We start from the raw sequence: 27619 nt of genomic DNA on the forward strand, positions 1-27619 counted from the left end.
CACGCCCCTTTTGGGGTGTGTTTCTCCCCCCACCTTATTTTTCCCTTGCGAGCATCGGAGGGCGAAGCAGGCAGGCGCTCTTTGTCTCTGACCCGGAGAGGCTGCCCGGCCAGACAGGGCAGGTCGCTGCCGCCCGCTGCCGCTCGGGGAAACCGGCTTCCTCTCGGCGCGGCCAGGTGGTCCTTCGGGTGCGGAGGTCGCCTCCGCTTCTCCTCCTCCTCCTCCTCCTCCTCCGCCGCCGCCGCCGCCGCCGTGCAGGCACGCCAGCGGGCCGGTCCCCGGTCCTCGCAGGTGGGTAGGTCGGATGCTCGCTTTCCACTGGGCGCCCCGTCCTTCCCCTCCGCACCGGGAAGCTCTGCGCCCCCCACCCCGCGTTCCCTCCCTCCCCATCCAGGGCGCAGCTCTTGTGCTCTTTCCTCCCGCCTGGATCGCCCGCCCCAGCCCGGCTCCCCGGACAGTTGCGATCCAGTCAGTCGCGTTGAGCCCCAGCAACTCTGAATATCGGGAATACGGCGTGCTTAACCCCCCCCCCCCCCCCCACACACACACACTTTCCCATTCTTCCAGGCATCCCCAAGATCTGGATGCATCAGGATTGGCAGCTGGTATTTATAATTGGGATGATGTTACTTGATTTTACTGTTACTGTTCTCCTTGCTTCCTTGTCATAGGAAGCCCTTGTCCTTCTTTGGGTTTCCTACTGCTTTTGCGTGCTCCTAAGATCTCTCCGCCAGCCTGGGGGGGAAAGAACCAACCAGCCACCTGCTTTGCCATGCATGCAGCAGTTTTCTAACCTGACATCCAGCTTGCCATGACTGCAGTCCGCAGGCTGCAGTCCTATGCGCTCTTCCCTGGGGGTAACCCCTGCTGAAGTCAGTGTAAGATGGTGCTATTAATATTTTTCTCCTCCCTGAGCCTCTCCCTCTCCGTTCCAGCCTCGTCTTCCTGCTGGAGAACTGATGCCCCTTCCCTGCATCATAAAGCCACAGCCACTTCTTGCAAGGCTGCACCTGCTTGGGAGCAAGGCCAGCCCCGGAGAAGCTCCTCCGCTTGTGTTTTTCAGCCTGCTTCTTGCCGCAGCCGCGAAAGCCTCAGAGTAGTCTCTTTTACCCCAGTCCCTAAAAGCAAACTGTTAGGGGATACTCCATATTTCAAATATTTCCGTTCTGCAGCCTTTAGTGGAAGTCGTTTTTGGAAAGCTGAGTTGGTGTAGGTGATGATTCTTTCTTTCTTTCTTTCTTTCTTTCTTTCTTTCTTTCTTTCTTTCTTTCTTTCTTTCTTTCTTTCTTTCTTTCTTTCTTTCTCTCTCTCTCTCTCTCTCTCTCTCTTTCTTTCTTTCTTTCTTTCTTTCTTTCTTTCTTTCTTTCTTTCTTTCTTTCTTCACAGCAGGCAGCCTAACGCCACAGCCATGTGCTTGCTATTGTTTCATTAGTGAAATGCCCTTGAGTATGAGAGATGGATGTGTGTGTGTGTGTGAGTGAGTGTGCAAAAGGTGGGGAGTGGTATTGTGAAGGAAGGGCCTTGCACCTCCTTACAGGACTTTCTTTCTAAGGATGGGCTCCTAAGGGTCAGAAAGAGGAAGAGGAAAAGAACATCCTTTAATTTGAGTTATTTTGGTGCTTAGGAACAACTGGCAAAGAATAGGATGCTTTAAATGCCACCACTGGAGTGGCTGATAGGTGTTCTCCTTCTGACCCCACCCATTGAGGGTCAGAAGAGAATTCCCAATGTCCAGCTGTCAATCAGGTTCCAAAACTACAGTCAAGCATCTTCCAGAGATCCATGGTGGGCTAGAGCTTTGCCCCAGCCCCACTAAAACCGTGTGAAACTATTCTCAGGTCTCCTCCAGCAGCTTTCCAAATGCTGGAAACATCCAGATGTGTTGGGACTGCAGCTCCCAGAATTCCTAGCTGGTGTGGCCATTGCTGGGAATTTTGAGAGATCAAGCCCACCCATCTGGAGGTGGCCAGGGCTGGGGCAGGCTGCCATGGAACATGGTGCTTGAGAACTCTAGGTGTGCACCAGCAATCAAATACTGGTGCCAAGGGGCTTGCAGTCTATGAAAACCAAATCAAGGAAGCAAGAGGGGTGGAAATGGAGGCAGGGACAATGGGGAAACTTGTTGCTGCAATTGCTGTGCCAGTTGTGGGAACATCTTTACATGAAAATAGAGATAATATTTTTGTGCTTCTAATTATGCCTGGCCATTTGTCCACTTTATTATGTTGCCAGCCTGCACTGTTGGACACAGGGAAGAATTTCCCTTGCCCACACCCTTCCTTTGTTCTCTGATTGTGGGAGTGTAATTTTTTAAAAATACAGATACATGGAATAAACTCAGCCTTGTATGTTGCTTTTCTCGTTGTGGAAAAAAGGATGTTGTTTCTGTATATATATGGCTGTATGTTTTTTTTTTAATTCATAATTTATGGTTAGAATATGGGTTAGAGTTCCAAACCTCTTCTGCAAGATTGCCCTTTGATTTATACTCCAACATAGCCAAGATGATGAAGGTTGTTCAACCAAATTTTACGGAAATCAAGACACCCAGGGTGATTGTCATTTCATTCTAGTTCATGTCCAAACTCTTTGATAAGTTTAAAAAGAGAAAGAGAAAGAAAAGAAGTTGCCACAGGCTTGTGCCCCCTGTCTGAGCAGAGGGAGGTTGAGAGGTGGGGGAAAAGGAAAGAGAAAGAGAGAAAGGGTGAATCTTGCAAGGATTGGGGAGGCAGAACATTCAGCAGTATGTTGCGAAGTGTGGGCCAAAAGGTTTTGGCTACATCCATGTTCACCTGTTTGTGACTGCAGTATCTAGTCACTACTGAGCAATTGAGGGTTGGATCCTCACAAATGCCAGACCACAATCTTTTCATTTCTTCAGCCCAATCTTTTTCAGTTGGGTATCTTTATACCTGCAGATACCTGTCATCAGAGGCCAGTCCTGATAGACATGTAGATCACTTCGGCTTTGCACTCAGTTCTTGGCGGAGGAATGTTTGAATCCCATCGAAAAACCCGATGAAGGTCCTGTGTCTGTGGTGCTGATTTACATGAGCCCATCGCTGTGTGCTCCAGGCAGTGATGTGGAGGGGAAAATGTTCTGTTTCTAAAAATGCGGTCCTTCATAACATTGACTGATAAGCTAATGAACTGATGTAGCACCAGTCAAAGTAGCAATTTCAAATTTGTGATTCAAAAACCCCAACAAGCTGCTGGCTGGATCCATCAAAAATTCAGTGAAATAGCATTAATGAAGCAGGGATGAGCAGCCTAAAGTGATCCAAGCATTTTGTACTATGACTCCCACAGTGCATGGCTGTGGATAGTGCTGAGCGCGACTGATGGGAACTGAAGCTCAAACATCTGGACAGCCCCAGATAGCTTACTCTTTATGTGCAGTAGTCATATGTATAGAAAACACCTGTCTGTGCACATGGGAACTGGTCTTTTAAACCTGCCATAGTAAATCTGCCAAAATATCTCCCTTTTGTTTTGTCTGATCTTTGGTTTCAATAGCGTATGTTGGCTATTGTAACTGACATACGGTTTTCTGTTTTGCAGGCTGAGAGCAAAGTGTGACTCTCTTTTAAGCACCATATATGCTGAAGCTCTTGGGTGCTACAAGGTAAGTTTTGTCCTTAACACTGAAGAAACCAACAGATGCTAGAGCTTTCCAAAAAGAATGTATGGATAGAGCTTCTCTTTAATAGGAATAGAATCTCTGTTTATTGTCCTCCATGTTTCCTGTACCTGTAGGCTCCAGTAGTCAAAAGCCAGTCATGAAGAAGACCTGTATAAAGTAATGAAACCATTACTTAAATGGTTTCACAACGATTTTAAGTTTCATTGCTTCGCATGGCACTTAGTTATGACCAACCTCAGCTGAATTAGTATTATCTAGAAGCCTCAACCATTGCACCTGCATGACAAACTAAACCAGGATTAGAGGTAACCATGGTTAAGGTCCTTGCTTGATGAACTTGCCCCAAATTACACATCAGACTGTGCCAGAAGGTAATTTGACCATGTTCTTTTAATCAATATTGTTTCTGTGATGTTGATTGCTCAAAAATATTTTTAAAGCCTACCATGGGGTGATTATGGCCAGAGCCTTTGCCCGTAGGATGGGAAAACTGGTTGTTCCTCTGCCCTTTTATTTTCATAACAAAGTCAACGTATGATTGTAAAGCAATTACGAAAGAATAAAAAGAGGCAGCAGCAGAAACACAGCTCTGCAGCAAGTCTTGTTCCTTGTTTCGTATTCTTGGAGGCATAAAGTCTACTTAATCATAAATTAGTCACTAATGTGGGTTTGCATAACATGCCTGCCTACTGTTAACTTAAGATAATCATAAAAGAATCTGTTACTACAGACAGGAGTTAAAGTGCTCCTTAACCATACTCTAGATTTAGGCAACATGCTGAGCTCATATGCTGGCTAGCTTGCTTTGTCATGTGAACTGGGTCAATGCCTCTGCCTAATTTTGCTTTTTACAACCCTGCAGATAATTTCAAAAGAAGTCTATTGGGCAATCAGAATAAATTACCAAGGGAGAAACCAGTGCCTTCAAATGACAAGGCTGTGTGAGATTGGCAGAGTTCACAGTTTTAAACATTGCATGCATTTGCTTTTTGGCATAAAATCTAGGGACTTTTAATGCTGAGCTAAAGTGTTCCTGGAACTTGCTTTTTTTTTTTTAAAAAAAAAACACAACTAAAATCTGAGGGCAGTTTTGTAGATTGGAAGTGAGTTTAATATCTCCAGTCTCTCAAATGAAGTGAATTGGTCATTTTCCTCAGAGACTTGGATTGCCTTGATGAGGTAGCTCAGAGCGATGTTGTAGTATGGGAAATGGGAAGGAGTACAATGGCATGACCCGTACAAAAGGGCAACATTTCACTCAATCAATGTGACAAGCCCTGAACCACTTCTTTTCTGGAATTAATATATAAAACAATAAATGATTTGTCATTATGCAACTACACAATTACTTGCAGAGAAATCTGACTCAGATACCATTTATTCTGTAATGATTACTTCTCTGCCTTCTACTTCTCTTGAAATTTCCTTAATTTGGAACTCCAGCCTGGAATTGTACAAACCCCAGGTCTTCTAGGGCAGTGTTTCTCAACCTTGGCAACTTGAAGATGTGTGGACTTCCCAGAATTCCCCAGCCAGCATGCTGGCTTTAGTGCAAACTTAGGAGCATTCTGAATTGGAGGAAGCAAATTTTGAAGCTGACATTAATTTATTGTTGTTGTTGTTGTTGCTGGTCACACAGTCAGCTAGATGTTTAGATTGGATTTGGCATTATTATTATTATTATTATTATTATTATTATTATTATTACCACCTTCGAGTCAGTGTTGATTCCTGGTGACTTCCTGGACTAGCCCCTGCAGTTTGGTTGACAAGTTTTCAGAAGTGGTTTGCCATTGCCTCCTTCCTAGGACTGAGGGAGAGTGACTGGCCCAAGGTGACCCCAGTTGGCTTTGTGGCTAAGGTGGGACCAAGAACTCATGGTCTCCCAGTTTCTAGCCTGGTGCCTTAACCACTACACCAAACTGGCTGTACTATAACCCTATTATTATTAAACTAATAATAGTTTAAACAATTAATACTGTACGATATTTAAAAATAATCTCCAGCTTCATTAAAGATGAAAACTAGGTTAGCTTCTTTGTTTTTCCACCTACTGTGGATTTTGTGTATTTCTGCTATGATTGGAGATAGATTTGATTTTAATAGGTGGATGTTAATATTTGTTTAAGATAGTTCAACTATCATATGCTTGTTTCTTCCTTAAGTGAATTCTTAGGCCAAGGATAACATGGCACAATGTTAGTGCCATAGAGTACCTAATTTACACATTCATAACATTCTTCCATGTTCAATTTCAGAAAGTGTCATAGTTTGGACATTTACATTCTTCCTTTGTTTTCTTTATCACCTTGCTGGATGAAGTGCTCTTAAGGAATTGAAAGCTTTGGCATTATTTATGAATTGGCGTCAACCTAGTATGGCTAATGCCTTAATGTGGATTTTTCTTTCACAATAATGGAGACAAATTTCAGAAGGGAAAGGATAAAGAGGAAAAGACTAAATCTTATCCTTGTCAGAACCTATGCAAGTTGTCAAATTAAAAAGAAAGAAAATCCCATCATGCTTAAAATGCAAATGGCAGGGATTGCATGTTATCATGGTTATCTGCTCCTTCTTCAACAGTTTTATTAACTTAGAGGAAGAGGTGTACTTATCAAATTTTCAGTTGACGCAAAATCCAGTTAACATTTCAGAAAACAGAAATAAAATCTGAACAAAATCTTGATAAATGAATTGAAAAGAGCAGGATGCAATTTAAGACTTCATTTCCTTCATAAATCAAAAGAAAGCAAATGTGTAGGTATAAAAAGGAGAAAGGAGAATACTTGGCTTGGCAGTACTTGTAAAAAAGTTATTCATATAATAGTTAATTATAAACTGATTATGAGTCAGCAGTGTGAAGTGGTTGCAAAAATACACAGAGCTGATTTTCAGCTGCACGGAAGTACAGTATAGTTTACAAATCATGAGAATGGTTCCACTTTATTCTGGATTGGTGTGCCCTCAGCTGCTGTATCTTGTCCCATTCTGGACATCACACTTTAAGAAGAATTCAGAGATTTTGGAACAAGTTCAGAAAGGACAACAGGTATAATCAAGGGGCTAGAAGCTAAGTGCTGTGAAGAGAGCTTGTAGGACCTGGGGATGATTAGGCTCGAAAAGAGAGGAGTGAGTGGGGAGAAGATAGTACTCTTCAATTATCTGAAAAGATGTCACCCAGAAAGTCAAGACCTATTCTTTTAGTTCCAGAAGAATGGATTTTAAAGAGAGATTCCAACTGAATGTCAGAAGAAAATCTTCCTACAATAAGAATAGTTCAACTGTGGAACCAGTTTCTATAGATGTGAAGTCCCCTTCGTTAGACGCTTTCAAGAACTGCAGGGGTTGCTTTAATTTAGATTCCTGCACTGAGCTGTGGGGTGAACTCAGTGGCCTAATTGCCCCTCACTATGATTCTGTGTTCAAATTACTACCTATGGTCTAGTTTAGAATCCATGTAAGGGTCAAGTGACCATCACATAAACAGAAGTACAGGTCATTGCTAGAGAACATAAATGCTGCTAACCTTCCCCAATCAAAAGCCTATTTGATCTGACATGATGATGTGACTTTCAAACAAGTGTCATTCTGCAGTGAAATGGTTATGTCAGAGACCATGGGTTCATGTCACCAGCTACATATTTGAATCCAACAGTTAGTTTATGGCATCTTCCTTGTGTTCCATTTTGCCAGAGCACACAAGAAATAGTCTCAGCATCTGCCTAGCCTTGTCTGAACTTCAAAAGTAAGCAGGGTCTGGCCTGAGTGCTTTCTATTGGATTCCCAAAAGTTGCAGAGGGCAACCTTGCAGTCTTGGGACCAACATGCCTACTTTAAAGAAGTACAGGTAGATGCTACATGTTCTTGAAAGACATTTTCCAAAGCACTGCAGACCCTCCTTGTTAGTTTTTACATGGGAGACCACCAGAAATTCCCTAGAGACAGAAGTTGAGAAACATCCCAGAAGGAGGTTATGGAAAGACACTTCTGTACTGTGGCTAAGAAAACAACGTGGACATGTTCATAAAGTCACCAGGAATTGAGCTGTATTCAAAGGAGACTTTATTTTTTATAAAGAATGGGGGCGAAATGCAACCCCACTGAAATTCAGAATGGAAAGCATGGTATTAATTGGATAGAACTATTTTTTAAAAATGGATTATTGCATTTCTGTGCTCCCTTTTCTCAAGGCATATGGAGCTTTCCTCTGATCTTATCCTCATAATGACTGCTTAAGTGAGGTGGGTTGGGCTGAGAGGGAGTGACTGATTCTCCTTCAGTGAGCTGTTGGGACTTGAGCCAAATCCAACACCTTTTCCATTCTGGCCTGTTCTGATATGTTCTGTAAAGATTATTTTTCAGGCATTGTCTCCTTTTTAAAGGGACAAGTCTGTTTGACCTAATGATATTCCTGCATTAGACATCTCTCATGTTTCAGAGAGAATTCCAGATTCCTTTTTTGGATTCTGCCATTATTGCAAAATGTCATTACAGCAGATTGATTCATTCTGGGATTTTAAAACAATTCTGTTCCTCCAAGGAAAAGTTTCTGGAGCCTGGGACTGATACAAAATGGCTCACTGCCTCTTCTATCATCAGCCAGCTGCTTGTACATTTCCCAGCTTGGTGTATCGCAGCTCTTGCTTCAGACATTTTCACAGCTAATACTTTTGCATGTGTCAAATAGAGAGTATTTTGAAAACTCTGACAGAGCAGAATTAAGCTGAAACCTTGATCTCTGGCTTGGAGTTGCCATGTGAGCTCTGCCATCCATTCTAATTCCTATAATCCTGGTGTAATAGCTGGTTGCTACGTTCCCATGATTTTCTGTCGTGAGGCATTTGCTAATGCAAGCAAGGAGGTCATGAGGCTAAGAATGGAGTTGAAAATGCTTGCCTTAGAAGAATATATTATTGATCTATGGCACTGAATGGGTCTCAAAACATAGATATTTTTTGTAGCTGCTATTGATTAGTATCAAGATTGCAGCATTGCAGTGGTAAATGTTAAAATATACCCCTATTTCTAAGGCAGGTGCTATTGGAAAGACTCTTCCTGACATAGTTAAAGCAACCTCTATATGTGCAAATGAATTATGAAGGTGACTCTATGTTTGCAGTAGGAGAAATTAATCTCTAGAGATGACAAAGTGCTGGGATGTGCCCCATATTAAATAACTTCCCATAGAGGGAACTATATGAGGGACTGGCATTGCTAGGTTGCCCGGTATAATTGCTTTTAATCTATAAACTGAATAGAAAAATATTCAAAGTACAGAAATAAAAAGATAATAGGAAAAAAACTGAAAAGAGCGAGAGAGAAGTTGGAATAAATATATGTAAAACAGAAAGCTCAGATCTTAAATAACCGGTAGATAGTGAAGACATATTTTCAAGGTTTTAAATCAAGCATAACAAAATCTTTCTGCTGGAGTAAAACAGCAAATACAGTCTTACATCCTTTGGTAGGTAGTATTTTTGGAATATAATTGACCATCATAGTCACATCTTTAAACCTTCATTCTCAAAACCCTGTTAAGAACTTTAGGAACATTAAATCAAAATGGTGCCGCTACAGAACAAGCCCAAAATATATGAGCCAATTACACTTCTGATATATAGAAATTGAAACCCAGTTCTTACTACACATTCTCTAGGTGTCCAATGAACACACACACAATCTTTTGTTACATTAATTGCACCTTACGATCATAGGCTCCTAATTTAACATTTTTAAAATGTGAGCCCATCAGTTTGCTAAAACAGGATCTCTACCATGCGTTCATTGACGGCTGTGATCTGGGCTGTAATTTTGGGGGTGAAGAAGCTTGTAACATATGCCAATGAGTAATCCTGATTTTATTTTAGAAAATCATTAGTCATCTTAAGGCTATTGCCTCAAGAATAGAGACGCACATTGAAGGATGATTTGTGAGAAGTCTATATCCCATGTGTCAGTGCATTGAACAACAAATAAAATGGTCAACTTCTATCTGTACCATGCCAGGTCATATTTGGGATTGTTCCTCACACAACTGAGTTTAAAAAAAACAACACCACCCTGCATGTGGAAAATGCTATACCAGGGGCTGACCTGGTGTTCCTGATTTGCTAGTTTTCAGAGTGCAGGGAAACGGTTATATTGAGGACAACGCTGTGTCCAAGCTGCAGCCTGAAGTAGCTTAGTCTGGTCAAAGGGCCACCATCTAATTTGATCTACTCTATTTAAAATCTAGGCCTGTGTGTGAGGGCAAGTCCTGTTCAGATCCTATCATGGTATCAAGGCAATATTGAATTAGGCCACAGGAAGAGTATTTTTTTCATCAGCTGCCACGTTGCCTTGATTATTTATTTATTTTATGTATTGGTCACATTTAGAAAGATGCCCCACTCCCAAAAAAACTCCATGAAGAGTTACATCTCAACCCACACTTGTGTATAAATTGTTTTCCTAGTCTCCACAGAATTAACTGGTGCTGCTTGATTGAAATCCCCCTTCCTTCTTCCAGTCACGAGGCCTAATGATTAGAGAGCTAGATTGCAGCTCTTCTTTTGCTTATATTATAATATTATATTAATTATATATTATATAAATTTATTTATTAACCAAACTTACATCCCACTGCAATCTTAAACAGACTCCTGGCAGCTTACGTAACGTCATAATACGAGATAGAAGTGCAATATTTATAATTTCCCAAACATTCTCTCAAAGAGCTCTGTTTTCAGGTTTTTCTGGAAGATGGGCATTGGAGCCAACCAGACCTTCTATGGAAGGTCATTCCAGAAAGCCAGACCCATTACAGAAAAACAACCCCTCCAGGCTTTAGCCCCCCATCTCCTAAAAATGGGGGTCAGCCAGCTGCTTCTCCCCGCCTGAACAAAGTGGTTGGGCCAACTCCAGTTGAGAGATACGGTCTGGCAAGTTACCCAATGCTGAACAATAAAGATCTTTATAGATTAAAACCAGCCCTGTAAATTGTATTTTATTGTATCTATTTTCCACATTTAAGTATCCATCTCCCCTGTGGCTACCCACCCCATGGCCCCACGTTTTGGATGGAGGACGGTTACAGGTGCAAAAAGCTGAGGACCCACTTTCTCCTCAGGTTTAATTTCATTCTTGCACACTCAGACAAGAAGCAGTGCAATTAGCGAGCCAGCTTTCCAGACTGCCTTGTGATGGCCCACGTTGAACTCAGGCAGAGGGCAGAGAGCCCTAGAAATGCCACTGAAGCCACAAGGGACATGTTGGTGCCTTCACGGCCTCAGCCAAACAGAAGGTCCGGCCGATGCTTTCCATGTGAGTCAGCCTTCAGTGAAGGCTGAGGCCAAGATATGACCTCCCCATATTCTTACATTGCTTTCCTTGGCAACTATGCTGACTTTGTGACTCCAGATGACATATAAAAGAGCAACATTAAGGTGCCCTTTATTTACCATGACAGGAGGATATAGGTTCCATAAAAAGTCAAAGTACCATACAGTTTAAAAAAAATAAAATTCCACAATGTCATTACAAATGGGAACTGTAGAGTAGTTTTTCCCTGGGTTCATCCCATAATTCTGCTATACAGTTTCCAGGCCAAGGACCACATTTGGCCACAATGGAAACATGGGAAAGTGAAAAATAATCCCACAACAGAAAGTTCATAGCTGCACAATTGAGATGTTGCACTTCAGCATTACTCAATGGCAAGGAAATTAGGGTGAGCAGAAATTGCTGTCTGTCTGTGGTGGCATCTTTCCTTGAGGAACAGCTTCAATTAATTATATTAGTTAATATGCAGGTACTGAGGATTGGGGTGGAAGGAACTGGGGGAAGTCTGATTATAAGGTTGACCTGCACCTTGTTTGGATATCAGGCTTGGGAATTAGACACAGAAAACAAAAACAGTGCTCATCGTTTTTCCATGTAACCTATTTATGTTGGTCTACAGCCTGTATGATACAGGTAGGTTAGGCTTAGATTTCCTTGAAGTCTGATGCTGACTCCTAGGTTAGTAAGAAACCAGTGATGGTGGGTTGGTGAATCAAACTGGTCGTGAATCTTTCCCAATATCCTATCTCTTATTTTCATCAATTCCTATATTGGTTGGGTCTTTAAGAGAGTCATCACTTTAAATTACTGGGGCTGCGTTCTGGCTGTACCTATAGAAACACTCCATTATTTGAAAAATGTAATTACCATTCATGCTTCTACATACTCACATTGATAATGCAATCACATTCAATTAGGTTTTTTTTTTCTTATTTTAAAATTGCACTTCATGTTTTAGGGCTTTTTCCGCTTAATTTCTGCTCTCTGGAATCAATGACCTCTTGACTCCTTTGTGGAGTCTTATCTTCAGAAATTTAAAAAGATCCTTAAAACACTCTTTTTCATAGCAGCCTTTAAAATTAGAAAAATCTTATCTCTCCCCCTCTCATTATTTGCTATAGATTTATATTAAAGTTGTGGTAGTGTTAGGAATTGTTTACATTGATTATTATACTGTATTGGGAAAAAAAGTATTATCCTAGTTATTATATTGTTTTATTTGTATATTAGTTTATATTGTATGTAATTTTGATTTACCTGTTTTGCACTTAGTTATAAGCACATGCTAAATAAAACTACTGCTATTACTACTTGAAAGGGGTTGCCAATAAAAAAAACAACGTGAATATAAGCTGCATGGGGGAAAAAAACCCTTTATATAGTAGTTTTGCAAAGAAAAGAATGTTACTTGAGTCCATGAAACAAAACATAGGCCAGTCTACTGATTTTACATATGTGTAATCATTACAGTTTATGTAAAATGTGCTTTGAATGTTGGAATCTACATTTGTACATCTACAAATGTACATGTTGGAATCTACATTTCATTATGACATTTTTCAACTATGACCTAGTATCACATTTGTCATGGCGATATTGTTCATAGTTTGTTTGGAAGGAGAAGAAAATAGAGGTGTATTTAGGAATTAATCTATTAGGAACCATTCCTATTAATGGGTTCACTCTATACTTGCTATAAGGAGATCTTAGAATCTCATAGTTCTGGAGTCTATAAAGACTAGAAGCTTTATCTTTATAAGGAGTTATTCTTGTTTGAAGGACAGGTAACATGAAGAACCAATGTTAAACCATTCATTTGTTTGCCTAGTAGCAAATAACTTAGTTGAACATATTGCTATGTTCACCCAGCACACGTAACCTAGTTACTGAATTAAATCATTTTCTAGATTTGCATAATATATGAAACTGCAGACTAAGCAAATGAGTTGGATTTGCGCAACTGTGCCTAAGCCACAAAAACTCTAACCCAGGTTTAAACAAAGCAGGATTAGCATATTAGGTAATGTAGTCTCTAAGTTTTTAACCTGTGAACAAATTAGGTGTCTGGTATGAGTAGCTGCATTCTTACCTTCTGGTTGCTGCAAAATTATCATGGTGACAGGTCAACATGCACCAGTGAGTTGATCATCTTTCCCTGTGTTGGAAAGTGTCCCTCTTGTATTTTTTCCCAATCTTTGTAACATTTACATCTTAAATGGTTTTGGGATGCCAGTTAAGAATTCCTAGGTGAGGGTGCTTCTTCGTCCCAGTCCTTGGGAGTGGAAAAGAAGTGCTGATAATGGATAGAATATAAGTCCAGGTCAGGATCACGATGGTTTGTTCCACTTATTTTTAATTTAACATACCTCCATTTCCTTATCTGAACAGAATCAGATAAGATCACGTTGCTCCAGAGAAGAAAAGGAGATCCAAATAGGATAAATAGGCAAGTTGGGTGAAGAGTTCCACCATTCACATTCTATATGGACACCATATTTGTGCTTAGTTAAAAAAAAAAAAAAAAAAAAAAGATGTCTTCAGCAACTTATACAGTGAGATGGGTGGCATATAAATTTGATAGATCGATCAATCAATCAATCAATCAATCAATCAATCTGTTAACTTCCATTCCACCCACAGCTGAGTTCACTTCCTGTTTTCTTGTTTTGTTTTTCCAGGCATGGATGGGAAAAAATGCAGCGTATGGATGTTCTTACCTCTTGTCTTGACATTGTTTACCTCAGCAGGACTGTGGATTGTGTAAGTGAGCGTTGCCAAATTATTGTTCTTACAGTTTCTGGAAGGAATATTATTTGACACAACACAGGTCTAGGAGTCACAACATGTTTCAAGAAGGAATAGTATTCTATCCAAGGAACATGATTATAATCAGATATCTTTCTTGGGACACTCTGTTTATTTCAGCATGACAACTTTCCTTGAATGAGGCAAGACAGTTGCATAAAAATTTGTTTGTGTTTTCAGTCGAGATTCCATGATCGTTATACACACCTATTTTTCATGGGGCTGCTGTGCCTCTTGAAATAAAGTGTATTTGTTTGTATTTTTGCAGTACTTATGCAACGTTAGGGTTTTCTAAGCCTGCCAGTGTTTCTCTGTTGTGTACTGTGCTTGAGCAGTATTGCCTTGCCAACATAAGCAATGCCACTGATAAAAACCATGCATGCATATGCAAGAAATTAAGCACCTATGTCTGCAATCCAAACGTGATGGAAATCTGAATAGTTATGCAACCAAAGCAAATCTGAAAAAAACGTGTCCTATTCTGCTTTGTTTCATTTGCAATTTTTATTTGTGCAATATTTTATTTGGGTATGGTTTGCCACCCTGGGAAGGATGCAAAAGGCTAGGCAGAAGGTCTAAATCTCATTCCTATCACAAAATGTTGGCAGGTGTTATTACCAAGCTGTTTTCCCAAGATGGCTAGATGTTTTAAGTGAAAACACAACAAAAAAATTAAAATGAAGCAGTGGGTCTGTTCCTATGAAATGCTACACCACAAGGACACCTTACCTACCATGTTGGAGAAAAAGAGACTCTACTATTATGACCACACTGCAGTTGGCATCCTAACCTTAGCATGCCAATCCAGAGGAATTTACATACATTTAAATCCAATGGATGCAAATGGAATCAAAGGAGGGTGCTTAACAGGTTCCTGGGTTGCTCAAGGTTTAATGTTTGCTCCTTTGAAAGGACCATGCCACCCAAGTTCTACCCTTAAGATCCATCTCTCATCATAAACCAGAGGAAATAGTCTGGTGCTCTCCCCATGGTTTGGAGTTCAGCTCCCTTCAATGCCAACTAGTATGGCCAATGGCAAAGGTTTATGGGATTTATAGTCCAAAACATCTGGAGGGCAGCATGTTTAAGCTCCTGCCAAAAGATACCATTTCTTCTGACAGAAGAAATAAGCCTTGATTGCAATGCAGCATCAGTTCTACAGTTGGCCAGAAGTTGTACCGTCATCCTGCAAGGATTTGATGTCACAAGGATATAGCAGAGCCCTACAGATCTGGCTCTGATCTGATTGCTTAGTAGAAGGTAACCCTTCTCAACCCAATGTTTTAGACAGTGCTGGCCCAGGATTATCTAAGGATCTTGTTGGCTGATGTCCTATGGGATTCTCTGCTAAGCTGCTTTTTCACCCACTATATACATATCCACCCTTTTGGGGAAAGTAACATTATCCAAGGGCAGAATGAAAGTAAAAAAAACCAAAAAAAAAAAAATAGTAAGCCAAAGAAATCAGAAGCATGATATATGAAAAAAGAAAATCTATGTATAATTCCTTTACTGTACATCAACATTGTTCCCTATGCCTCTTCATACCTTTCCATTCCTTCCAATCATTCTTGTTTTCATGATATCCATATGCCACTTCATAAATTGCCCTTGGTTCTTTAAACTTCTCATCTCTCTTATCAACTCCATCCAAGCACAACTTTCTTGGTCTTCGCCTTCCTCTCGACCCAGTCATTCTTCCCCCACATATGCTCCTTCCTGACCCTCTGCTGAACAATTTCTTTCCAGCTCCCAGTTCCAGTATCCCTATGCACACTTCCTTTTTTCTTGTGAAGAGAGAGTTTTATTAACATTTTCTATGCTTATCCTTTCCTGTTTTTGCAGATATTTTATAGCAGTAGAGGACAACAAAATTCTTCCACTAAATGTGCCAGACAGGTAAAACACTAATTTTTCTAATATTTATTTTCTTTCTTCTTATTTGGCATTTGAAGGCTCCAACAGGCTTGTTTCCAAAACAGTGTTGGGAGCTCTACTCTATTGCCATCTTTAATGAAATAGAATTAGCTTCCCTTAAGCCCAGAGTGTAGTATATAAGCCCATTTTATTAACTCGATTTTCCAGTATGCACACTCATGTTTTTTATTAAGGCTGTGCACTGGATTGGATTCAATTCTCAAAAGGTGTTTGAAACACACAAATCTGTGAAGGTGACCACTATCTGTAATGGTTTAAAGGATCTGTGTCTTTTCTGGGGATGGCAGTTGCATGATCTCAGGAAAAGATGTGGCTGCTTTAAAAAGTTATAGATGAGTGCTAAAATTTTGCTCCCATCCGCTTTGAACAACCTTTGGGGAACTGACTCTGAGGCATTGCACAGCCACAGTAGAGAGCATTCATGGGTATGAGCCTATTCTCTACTAATAACCCAATATGATACAAACAATAGCCCAAGTGTGGTGCACTGAAAGTAAAAACAAAGCAGAGATATTCAGCTTGTTGGATTGTGGATTTGGCCACTAGCCTCTCACAGTTTTGAGCCTTATAGCACAAGGGTCTTGGCTGTGAATGGTCTACTTTTTCTCCTTCGCTTTGTTTTTGAGAAGCATTCTGAGATTTACCAGTTGATTCCAGTTACTGAATGGAGCCCAAAGAACAGTGCTGGTGTTGATTATCACTACGGCTAGGAAATCTTACACTCTCCAGCATGTAGCCACTATATTAATAAGTTTAAAAAGTAAACACTCAGAAGAATGAGGACAAGGGGAGATGAAACTTGTTGAACCAGAGGGTAGGAAACAAGTATTCCATTTCTGATATATCTAAGGATATCACCAAATAATAAAATAATCATATTGAGCCAGGAAAGAATATTACTAACAAAGTGGTGCTACCAGAAGAATTGTTGTGCGTGCAGAATAGCTTTGAGAAAGCAAATACCAACAACACAACTGGTAGAGGAATTAGGTACAAAGAGACTATCTAGATGAGTTTTAAGGGCAATCTATGAAGCCATGGCAAATAGCTTAGATCACAAACACCTGCTGAGTTTCCTTCTTTTCCTTTTGAGTCAGAACCAAAGGCCTTCTGGTCTCATTCAAATAGACATGCACATATCTGCCAAGGAGAGTAAGGAGAAGGGGCGCACACATTATTGCCCCATGCTTGGAAGGAGATGGAATTCACCCATCCTTCCTATGCAGCTCAGGGAGAGCAATAGAATTGCATGTCCCATCCCTAGTGCTGGGGTGAAGGGAAGATTATGAGAAGAACTGTTCAATGTACTGTATGCACTTGCACACCCATCATGGCTCTCTGTGATGGGCGGTTGATACATATCCACATAGCTTCATTCAGAAACGGAGACCAGCTCTCGTGAGGGTAGGAACAGTTGGGAGAACAGAAGGGGAAGGAGACTTGGGGCATATTAAAGTTGGAGGGTACAAAAAGGATTCAATGTGACTCCAGGGCCAGGGACTTGTTATTTAGGGTAAAAAGCCTTCTCCAGTCATGGATCTCCGAACTCTAGAGTTCCCCAGCACTCAAGATTGCTGAGAATTTTGGGGTAGAAGTCCCCAAAATTCCCACATTGTAGATGCCCACATTGGAGAAGACTGCTGTAGATTTTTTTGATGGATTGCAATCAGAGTTCTGTTTCATCTTGTTTGAAAGCAGATCATTTGTTTAAAACTAGCTATTTCTATGCAAAACAAGTTCAATAACACCAAATGACTAATGTTGTCATTCTGACTTAGGTGTGATTAGTTTCCTTTTGTGTCCCGCAGCAAACCAAGTTCTTTAAAGCCGCCATATATAAGGTAATAATGCCATTGTCCATTCTTTTCTCTTGTCCCCTCTCTTCTTCTTTTCCCCAACAAGGCCTCTTCTACCCTATGCATTTTTAATTGATTTATTTACCTTTGTTGCAGGCTTAGTAGATTTACAATGAAACACATTATATTTTTGAAGTATTGCAGGTGATGTCCCTCCTGCTAGCTGTGTATTTAGCCAAGTCATGAACATGGCAGCATTTCTAGGTAGGCGTTGCATGAAGAATGTGTGGCTTCTTTTTGATCTCTTCTAATTCACTTTAGAGAATCCCCTGTTTCAGCCAAATCCATGTCATAGAGATCTAATGAACAGCAGCTACAAGGGCTAAATTCTCTCTGAGGTGGTAAAATTGGGTTTGGGCTAGAAACAACTTCTTCATATCCTTCAATTATTATTGCAGAAAGGAAGTTACCATGTCTAGGAAAAAGCTAGGCTATAACTTTTTTCCCTGACACACTAACTTTCTCTGTGCAGGGATTTTAGTCAATAACCAGCAATGGATGCTACATCCAGTCCCTATTTGTAGTCTCAAGTTATATAGGATAGGTACAGATTCCAGGCATGGCACAAATACCTGGAATCTTTAAACTTAGAAACTAGGTGCTTTTCTTGAAATTGGGCCTGCTCTACCTGTGCGAGCTACTCAAATTTTTAGTATCTCTCTGCAGTTTGTTGTGAGCTGGCTGCCATTTAAAATTTTCCACAAAGCTCTGGAATCACATTGTATGCAAGCATAACGGGTAATTAAAATAGAATATGAAAGTGCTGCTGTCTGCATTAATGGTAGCTTGTTGGTGGGCAATAATGTTGAGAAGAAGCCAGCAAATGATGCTTTTACTGGGAGTCCCATCAAACCTGAAGCTTACTACCTCAGCAGGAACTAGGCCTATAAAAGATGTGTTAAATATTCACATATTGACCCATAAGTGTCTTCGTATTCTTTTTTCATGTGTTAAATTAAAAACAACAACACCATCAGTCATTATTATTGGTTTGCATGAGACTTTTACAGATTCTATTGTTTGAGAATTCTGCATGTGTGTGAATATCACACAGTTGTGAGTGCGCATATAATAACAGCAGGAATGTACCATTTATATATAACTCTTCAAATCCTTGTCTGGGCTGCTGGTCACTCTTCCCATGTTATAGATAGGCACAAAAGATTATAGATAATTATTTTTTACAATCCTGAGAATTGACTATACTATTCAGTGTAACAGAATAGCATCTACAGCAAGAACCTTGTTGATGCTTTCTTACTCAAGTGTCCCCTATCATGGAAGGAGAAAGAGCAGGAACAGGCCTCCATAGTCAGGTCTCCTGCCAGCCATGTCTCCTGCCAGCCTAAGTTCTCTCTGTCAAGAGTGGGACAAAAGTTCTGATGCAAGAAATTCATTTAGTGCCTCCCTATATGGTTGAACCTGCAAGGTACTAAATCTTCTAGGGAGCCTACAGTTCCAGGTTTTTTCTGATCTTGTAGCAACAGGAGAAGGACCATGGAGGCAGAGCCAGAGAGCAAGGTTCCACCCCTCCCTTATGTATAGCAAAGAATGAATCTTAGGATATTGAGACTAACCTTTTGCTCACGGTAGAACCTCCCCACTGAATGGCCCTCCAGCTTCTGCTTGGAGAAGGAGGCTCACCACCTCTCTCAGAAATTAGGTCTGTCATTGAACTGCTTTTACCACTGGGAGGTTTTCATGGATGAATGTTGAGATGTGGTAAGAGTAGTGGAAAACTGGTCTTTCAGTTGCTAGTGGCCAGGATTGTTCAATGCAACTTCTAATTTCACAGGCATCATACCTGTAGCATACAGTGCTGAGTGTGGAAGCCAAGCAAAAGGAGAGTATTGTTTCTTTATTTTTCTTATAGGCTTCTCAGAAATGTTTGGCCAGCCGCTGTTGAAAACAGGCTGTTGCATTAGATGGGTCCTTGGTTTGGTCTCCTTCAACTACATTAATCACACGTTTGATAAATATAAGCATTCAACAGATGCATTGCCAGTTTGGAAATGTCAATGAGTACTTGGTATTTTGCTCCAAGAGTTGCTTAAAAATCCATGATTTGGAGACCTGATTGCTTAGTCTGAAGGTGAAGCAGCTTCACTATTAATTATGATTTGTGTAAACATATGGCTATCCTTGCAGAAGACAAGATGTCTCTCCATATTATATTCCAGAAAAAATAGTGCTATACTGTACATGCATTCAAAAAGAAGGAGTTTCAGCATACAAGCACTTTCAATAAATCCCAACATGTTGGCATTCCTCAAATGACATCTCCCTCTTCTGGATAGCCACATACACAGCGTGGATGTCTGCAGTAGGAAGCTTCTCTCTGTGTGTGCTTGTATGCCCCTTAGAATCTTGTGCAAGCAAAGACCTTATTGTACAATTGCTAAGATAAACTACTATTATCTATGCAAATATCTTGTAGCAGCTGAACTGGAATGATATCTGAGTTCACAGAAGGACATGCATGGCCTAGAATTGTGCAAGAGTAGACACAAGATCCTTGCTTTCCCTCTTCTCTGCTGAATGGTTGTTGGCCAACCCTACCACCTGAGCTGACAGCCAGATCTCTGTAGCATGGAGTCTTTTTTATATGGGTGAACTTCCTGAAAAATTTAGAATCTTGCTCTGAGCCCATCAGTTGTTTACACTGCGTGCAGTATTCCCTTCTGCAAGTGTTCAGCTCCCCGTGTGTGGCCAGGAGCAGTGACGAGGCCACAAAAATATAACAGAAGCGATTTGTTCTTGCTCTCTGTGGTATGAGCCGCACTACTCATATAGCAGATTAGGTAAAGACTTGGTTAGGACATTCTTTAGCATATGTGAATTCAGCCCATTTACTTAGTAAATGTGTGGTTTAGTATATTGTGTAAATGCAGAAATAGGCTGGCTCAGTAACCAAGTTAAGTTCTGTGTGCAAATTCAGTTATACATTTCTAATCGTGTGGGGGTGGGAGTGGGGGAACTGCTGCTAGTGGCTTTACTGGTTTAGCTAGTCCACAAAGTTAAAGGGAGAATCCGTCTTGGGGCTGCTCCGCTTCTGCTGAGTTGTTTTGTAGTAGGTGACACTACCTGTCCTTGTAAATGGGTCTTCAGTTGGATGTTGAATGGCTTTTATTGTGGGAGTTAAAATTGCAGGGCTGTGTCACCAATTCTTTCTTTTTTTCAGCATTGGTTGTGGCTGTCCTCCGCTTCATTCAGCTAAAGCCAAAGGTTTTGACCCCGTGGCTCAATGTCAGTGGCTTGGTGGCCTTATGCTTGGCTTCTTTTGGAATGACCCTACTGGGCAACTTCCAGGTATTTTGTTTTCTCTTCCTTACTGACTGGGGTCATCCATTTCATTCTGCCATAATGTTGTTTGGTTGCTTTTGGCTTAGCGTGCTACATAAACCTAGCCACTATTTATGGATCATGGCTTAGGGCTTTGGTTGCTGCATGAAGTCAGACTATTGCGGTTTATTCAATAAAACATAATGAAGCAAACTATGACTTGCAGCTCACAGCATCCAGAACTCTGTTTCCTGTCCCATTTAATGAATGTCCCAGCTACCTGTAAATGGCTTTCTTCTGAATCAGCTGAGCCAGAATTGGTCCGCTGTGTTTGGCCATGGAGGTATGTGTGCTTAGCAAGATCTTTTCGCTGCCACTTGTCTTGCTTCAGCAATACAAGCTTCTTTTGAACTTCCTTCAGTTTTTCTGGAGGAAAATTTGGTGGAAGAAGGGCAAGATCCATTGAGCATGCACAGCTCTCTGAATATATCTAAGCTGCATTTGCATGGGCCAACATCTTGATGGGGGTCAGGCCATAAAACTTTCTGTGCTACCTCTTTGGCTCTAGGCAGCTGAGATCATAATCTGGCAAATTTGTAACAGTGATACCTTCATAAAGAAACAAGAAATGAGCACAAGAAACAAGGCTGATGGATTTACACAAGAACAGGACTGGCTATATTAAGGGATGGTGGGCTTGGATAAAAACTTGTCAGGCTCATAAATCTGAAATCTAGCTTTTGCAGCAAGATCATAAAATTTATCTAGTTTTAATAGATCAGTGTGAGCAGTTAGAATCCATAGGCAGCCTCAATCTTGTTGGTGCCTACATCTTTTTCTTGGGATAAGTACAAGAGGTGACAAGAGGGTAGAATTGCCTCAGTGGCCTCTTTTGGTCTCCTTCAGAAATGGCAGAAGAATGCAACTTCTCCAAACATGTAAGAGCTAGCAGGTTGGAAGTTCAAGAGATGAGCAAGACACTTCTTGGGAATGGAAAGCCAAGGCCTCCAGCTCTCCCAGTACCCACTGCAGAGATATTAGGGCATTCCGAGTTGAGGAAAAGAAAGCAGAATCCTTAGGAAAATGTGGCTCAGTGGTCTTTCACTGGATGTAGCAACAAAGGTCACCTGTTCTGTGCTCTTTTTAGCTTTCCAATGATGAAGAAATACACAATGTTGGCACATTTTTGGCCTTTGGTTTCGGCACCCTGGCCTGTTGGATTCAGTCCGCGCTAACCCTCAAAATAAACTTGAAGAATGAAGGTAGAAAAGCTGGAATCCCACGCGTTGTCTTGTCGGCAGCGATAACCCTCTGCCTAGTTCTTTGTATCCTTTAAGTTTTTGCTTTTTTCTTTCTTTCTCCAAATGCAAACTATTATAGGCTGTTTCTGGATTGTTGTACTGGCACAGTAATTACTGTTTGGTCCAAGCTGTATAAACATGTATTTGACAGAATATGTCTGGCCTCTTTGGCCACAAAGTTGGTGGTTACGAAACAGGCTTGCTTTATGATCAGTACCCAGTGGGACACATGGAAAAAGAGAGCACAAGCCCCCATTTCTCTTGTAGTTGGCTGATTTCCCCTAACTGGCCTTCAGTGCCCGAAGGGAACCATCCCAGGGAAAAACCACTGAAAGATCAGTATCCAAAGACTGACGTACAGTAGAGATGTAAGTTCAGTTCTGTTCCTCTTTTTGTGTGCTTCATTTGATGTTTGGAGAAGACCCCATTTTAAAGCCAAATGGCCTAGGTTAGGGGCTTTTAGACTTTTCCAGGTTGAAGCACTTGAAGAAGCAAAGCTCTAGTGCTAAAAATTAGCTGCATTTTTTTTTTGTTGTTGTTATTATTATTATTTTCCCATTAGTCACAGTTTGAAAAACTTTGGTCTAGAGGTACTTTAAACATCTAATTTACTTCTTGAAAAGACTCTTGAAATACAGGGGCGGGGATTGCACAATATGTTACGCAAAAGGGCACTTAATGCGTTTACAGAGTTTACATAGCTGCTTAACCAAAATCTTAGATGTACCATGTTGTCCAAGCCTGGAGTGTCCACTATTCCAGGTTTACAGAAACCAGTATTTTGTAATCTACATATTATGATTTCAAATTCTGTTTTTTGTAAACCCTAAATGACTTTGGTTTGGACAGCAGAGTAAGCTGAAGTCTTGGTCAAAAGTTATGGGGGTGGCAGTAACATGGCAGTGTTTTTGCATTCATTGACAGGACTTTGGGGCTGTACATGTTTTTTATTTATTTATTTTATTTATATTTTGAATTTAAACAGCGCCCGTCTCACGAGGAAGTAACTCTGGGTGGTTGTGTTGTGTGTTGCGTGAATGCAGGTGTGCCCATGTGGTGGAGGGCAGAGTGCAGACTGGACTCCTGTACTTTTTACAGTTTAATCATTCAATAGAAGAAATAATTTCCTAGATATTTTTCGTAGCTTATTCCAAGTTGGGAATAAGCTGAATTCCAAGTGGAGAAGAAAAGGTTCTCCTCTAGGGCAGGTATGTTAATTTGTATTTAAATGTTTATATTCTCCTTGGATTACTCTGTGAAATGTTCTTTCCCTAGAAAGGGAATGGAGAATGTGCAGCCCTGAACTCAAATTCCCATTAATTCTAGCAGCAAGACGAGTGCTGTGGAGTGATGAGAATTTCAGTCAAAGAACATCTGGAGGCCAACACATTGACCACTGGGAAGTTCCTATAGCTTGAAATAGCCTGCAGGAAGTATCATTCTGTTTATTTCTTGATGAAGTCACTTTTTAAGGAGGTCCTGAATATAGGCTTGGGCTGTTGAAAATTCCAGATCTAATGCTGTATGTCAAAGATTTTCAATCCTTTTCAGGCTGTGGAATCTGAGATTTGGAAAGAAAAATTTCCCAGATTGTCTGCTCAAGAGGCAAAGCTCTAGAGCAGTGTTTCTCAACCTTGGCGTCTTTAAGATATGTGGACCTTAACTCCCAAAATTCCCCAGCCGGTTGAGAATCACTGCTCTGGGGATAGAAAATTGGCTCCGTTTGAGCGAACTTTTATTTATTTATTCCTTTTTGCCCTTAATCTGTCACATACCTCATCAAGTTCTTGTGGAACTTGAGGGTTGTGCCAAATACTATTTGAAAAACCCTACCCTAGCCACAATCGGCCTAATAGTGTATGCCTGAATTGGCACACCCTTTGAGAAACTTAGCTTTATTGCAACATATCATATGTCGCTCCTAATCTTTGTGTTCATGAATATATACCCGGGGGGAAAAACACTCGAGTCTTAGCACACCAAAGAATGACGTTTCCAGTTGCTTAGGTTGGAATGGTCTTCTTCTCATGACTAGCATAGTAGCAAACTGTGGCTGAGTATGTGATGCAAAATAGAGACTGAGTTACAACTCCGCTAACTTAATCATGTTGCTTTTCATGGGACAGACGTGGGATCGAAGGGAAGTAGATTTTTTTTTCCTAGCAGGAAGCTTATACAGCCCTGATTCCAAGAGCCATTTCAACGTTTGCTCCTGTTGCTCGGTCTGTGCCTTTGGGTTTCTGCATATTTTCCTTGACGCCCCTTCAGATTTCATTTTGATGAACGAATTTAAGTTCCACATGCATGCATCACGGGTACAGTGGGGAATGGTGATGTGCTTCTTATGTTTCTTTGGCTCCTTCGCTGTGGAATTCAGACACTACCGGTTCGAGATCATTTGCTCTGAGTACCAGGAGAATTTCCTCAGCTTTTCTGAAAGTCTCTCTGAAGCTTCTGAGTATCAAACGGATCAGGTGTAGCCTAACCCAGGTTGACCGGGCGGAGGATGCTTGCTGTCAAATGGCCCCTTTTGTTGACTGTGTTTTAATGTTTGTTGCTAATTCATCTCTGCAATCGCCCAAGCTTTATTCTGAAGAAAGAACAAGATGCCTCTTTGCATGGATATGCAAAATGTTTCAAACTGAATCGCTTTCCATTTGAGCATGAACGTCCTGCCTCAAATGCAGAACGGCCATGGTAAGCGCAAAGCGGGATGCTCTCCAACATCCTGCAAGTCTTCTGGGCTCAAGGCTGAGCGCTGCCGGCACATTTTCCCCAATGCTCAAAACGGCCCACTTCTTGCTTAGAATTGTGGTTGTACGTTCAGGACAGGGTGCTTTGTACTCGAAATGGCTGAGTTTGAAACATTTTGCCCACACTACCTCTTTGCTCCGAGTTTTTGTTTTGTTTTTGCTTTAGGCATTTTATAACCCAGTATGAGATGCTGAGTCATCAGGTTTACGTTTGTTCCCCATAGTCCTCCTGTGATCGGCTGGCAGAACTTATGTTACATAAAAGAGGTAGCAGAGATCTATGAACAACTGTCATTCATATATGTATATATATATATATATGAATATGTATATGTATGTACGTGTGGTTGCACCTTGAGTGACTATGAAAGATGAATAGGGTCTTGTTACCTGCAATAAATTTTAGACCACGATCATACAGTAACCATGATCTGTGGACGTATCAGCAGGGCATCCACTAGGTGGAGGTGGTGTGTCCAAATTTGCAAGATGATGTGTGCTGCATGTTGCAATGGAAGCTCTATCTTGTGTGTACATGCACACATCACACCTGTTTACAGAGGACAGGGCTATGATTGTGATACTACATCCACTGTCTTGTAGATTTGGAGGACCTCTGGCAGATGCCACTACGTATAAGGCAGTGTTGTCCAAACTTGGCCACTTTAAGATGAGTGGACTTCAACTCCCAGAATTCCCCAGCCAGCCATGCTGGCTGGGGAATTCTGGGAGTTGAAGTCCACTCATCTTAAAGTGGCCAAGTTTGGACAACACTGGTATAAGGTTTTCTGATTCCCTGGGTAAACTTGGCATGGCAAGAAAAACTTCTCAAATACCCTTTCTCTCAGTGCCTGCACATTTGGCCATGGAATGGACGCTGTTCCCTGAAGCCTACATTGTGGAGGCTGCCAACTAGTTTCCTGCATTACTGAGTCTTTGGGGGCAATCGCTTGCTGAGGTACAATTTTCTTTCCTCCCCATTTTCTGCATTTAAGACACTTTGAAAAGAGCTGGCAATTGTACTGCAGCCTGGTCCATGAGAGCGCGAGGCAGATGACCTCACTAAAATCAGGGTTTGGATTATAGGTCTACCCCCCGCCTTCCCCAGATTCTGGTGCTTTTGTCACCCATTATGCTGGAAACAGGTTCATTTTCACGGACTTGGAGAGCAAGAACACGAAGAACAGGAACACTGATGTCCAGCTTCACTCTCCGGCACAGCTAATTGACGGTGGGCAGTATGGGACCTCAGGCAGCCAGGTGCAGAAAATAAGACTGTTTCACAGCCCTTAATGTTGGTATAAGTGGTAGGATTCTCAAGGAACAATCCTGAAAAATCCTTCTTGTAGGCAATTTTTCAAGTGGCGTATGAGCTTTTTTCTCATATATGGCCTGTATATTTAACACATCGATTTCCAGAGACTGGAAGATGTTTCTACTTTGGAACCTTAAGACTAGATATGTCAATTTGAAGCTGTAGGGTAGAGTAGTTACATCAACAGAAAAGCGTAACTTGGCCTCCGCCTGTCTTTCATTGGCTTGATGTGCAAAAGATATCAGCAGTGGTTGAAACTTTTACCGGGTAGCAATAACATGTAGCTATAAAGGGCAATTGAAAAGTTGCTACTTTGCCACATGGAATAAGCAAACAACTCCAGGTGCAGGCATATATTTTTGGAATGAAATTATTCCCCACACAATGCTATCTACCTTTACTTAGGAGTAAGTTCTACTGAACGTAGAGGGACTTTGGAATGAACATAAATAGGAGTAAGTCCAAAGCATAGAGTTTCAAGAGGAATTGGGGCAGTACCTTCACTGGGATTCAGTGAATGTTTGAAATAGGACTCAGAAAATATTTAATGGAGATAACAATGAAATGGGTGCAAAGTTTAAGGTTTAATCATTAGAAATAGGAGACTTGTCAAAGTGGTAACAGTTTTCACGTAGGGCATAAAACACACACAAAATTGTAAAATACACAAATGTTTCCACATTATGGGGAGGGGGTGTTATGAGAGAGGCTGTAAGTCAGGTGTAGGTAGCTTGATGCCCTTCAGATGTTTTGGACCTCATTTCCCATCAGCTCTGGACAGTATGGCCAATGGCAAGGATTGTACTACAAAACATCTGGTGGGTAACAGATTGTTTATCCCAGCTGTAGACGAATCCAAACCAGAGGTGCTTCTACAGTTATGAAAGCATGGAAAGGTTGAAAACCTAAGACATCCACCAACGAGCAGCTAAATAAATGGGTTTCTCTTAAAATGTGTTTTACTGTAAATAGTTCACTGTGAATTTTTTTAATGTTTATGTTGTATTATATTTTGAATTTTTTCTGAAAGGGAGGAAAAAACTTTTTGTGAAAATTTTCTCTCTCCATTTAATATGCAACCCAACTCAATTTTTTTCATGATAATAATGTAAATACCTTGAAGTATTTCTTACAGCACATTTTTCAGTATGGTTGAGCAAAGACTTCATAACTGTATACTGACACATTACCACTAAATAAATTTCTTTTATGGGAAACATGAGCATTATTTTTGTGCCTGTACCTACACACTAGCATATTTCTGTCCTTGTGTCCTTTACAGAGCTGTGCCCAAATGCCAAGCAATTAAAAGCGTTCAGAGCCATTCAGAGGAGTCCACTGAGAATGGTCTTGTTGCTTAAGTACCCATAGGAACATCTATGTTCATGCAGGGAAGAGATCTGTAA

The 27619-nt window shown here is 40.9% G+C and overlaps 1 protein-coding gene across 1 annotated transcript; it reads left to right on the forward strand.

Annotated features, from left to right (window-relative positions):
* The first annotated feature begins 35 nt into the window (after nt 1-35).
* Nucleotides 36-27477, forward strand: TMEM150C (transmembrane protein 150C). Its single transcript, XM_088133131.1, has 9 exons — nt 36-291; nt 3562-3625; nt 13642-13723; nt 15614-15667; nt 17515-17547; nt 17699-17766; nt 20744-20871; nt 21992-22169; nt 24414-27477. Exons 3-9 carry the CDS (start codon nt 13644-13646, stop codon nt 24623-24625), a joined length of 753 nt encoding a protein of 250 aa, XP_087989257.1. The 5' UTR covers nt 36-291; nt 3562-3625; nt 13642-13643; the 3' UTR covers nt 24626-27477.
* The last annotated feature ends 142 nt before the right edge of the window (nt 27478-27619 follow it).

The sequence above is a fragment of the Python bivittatus genome, unplaced genomic scaffold (genome assembly GCF_059951505.1).
Source record: "Python bivittatus isolate LINGU-HERP-01145 unplaced genomic scaffold, Pbiv_v1 ctg000070_np1212, whole genome shotgun sequence".
In the NCBI taxonomy this organism is placed as follows: domain Eukaryota; kingdom Metazoa; phylum Chordata; class Lepidosauria; order Squamata; family Pythonidae; genus Python; species Python bivittatus.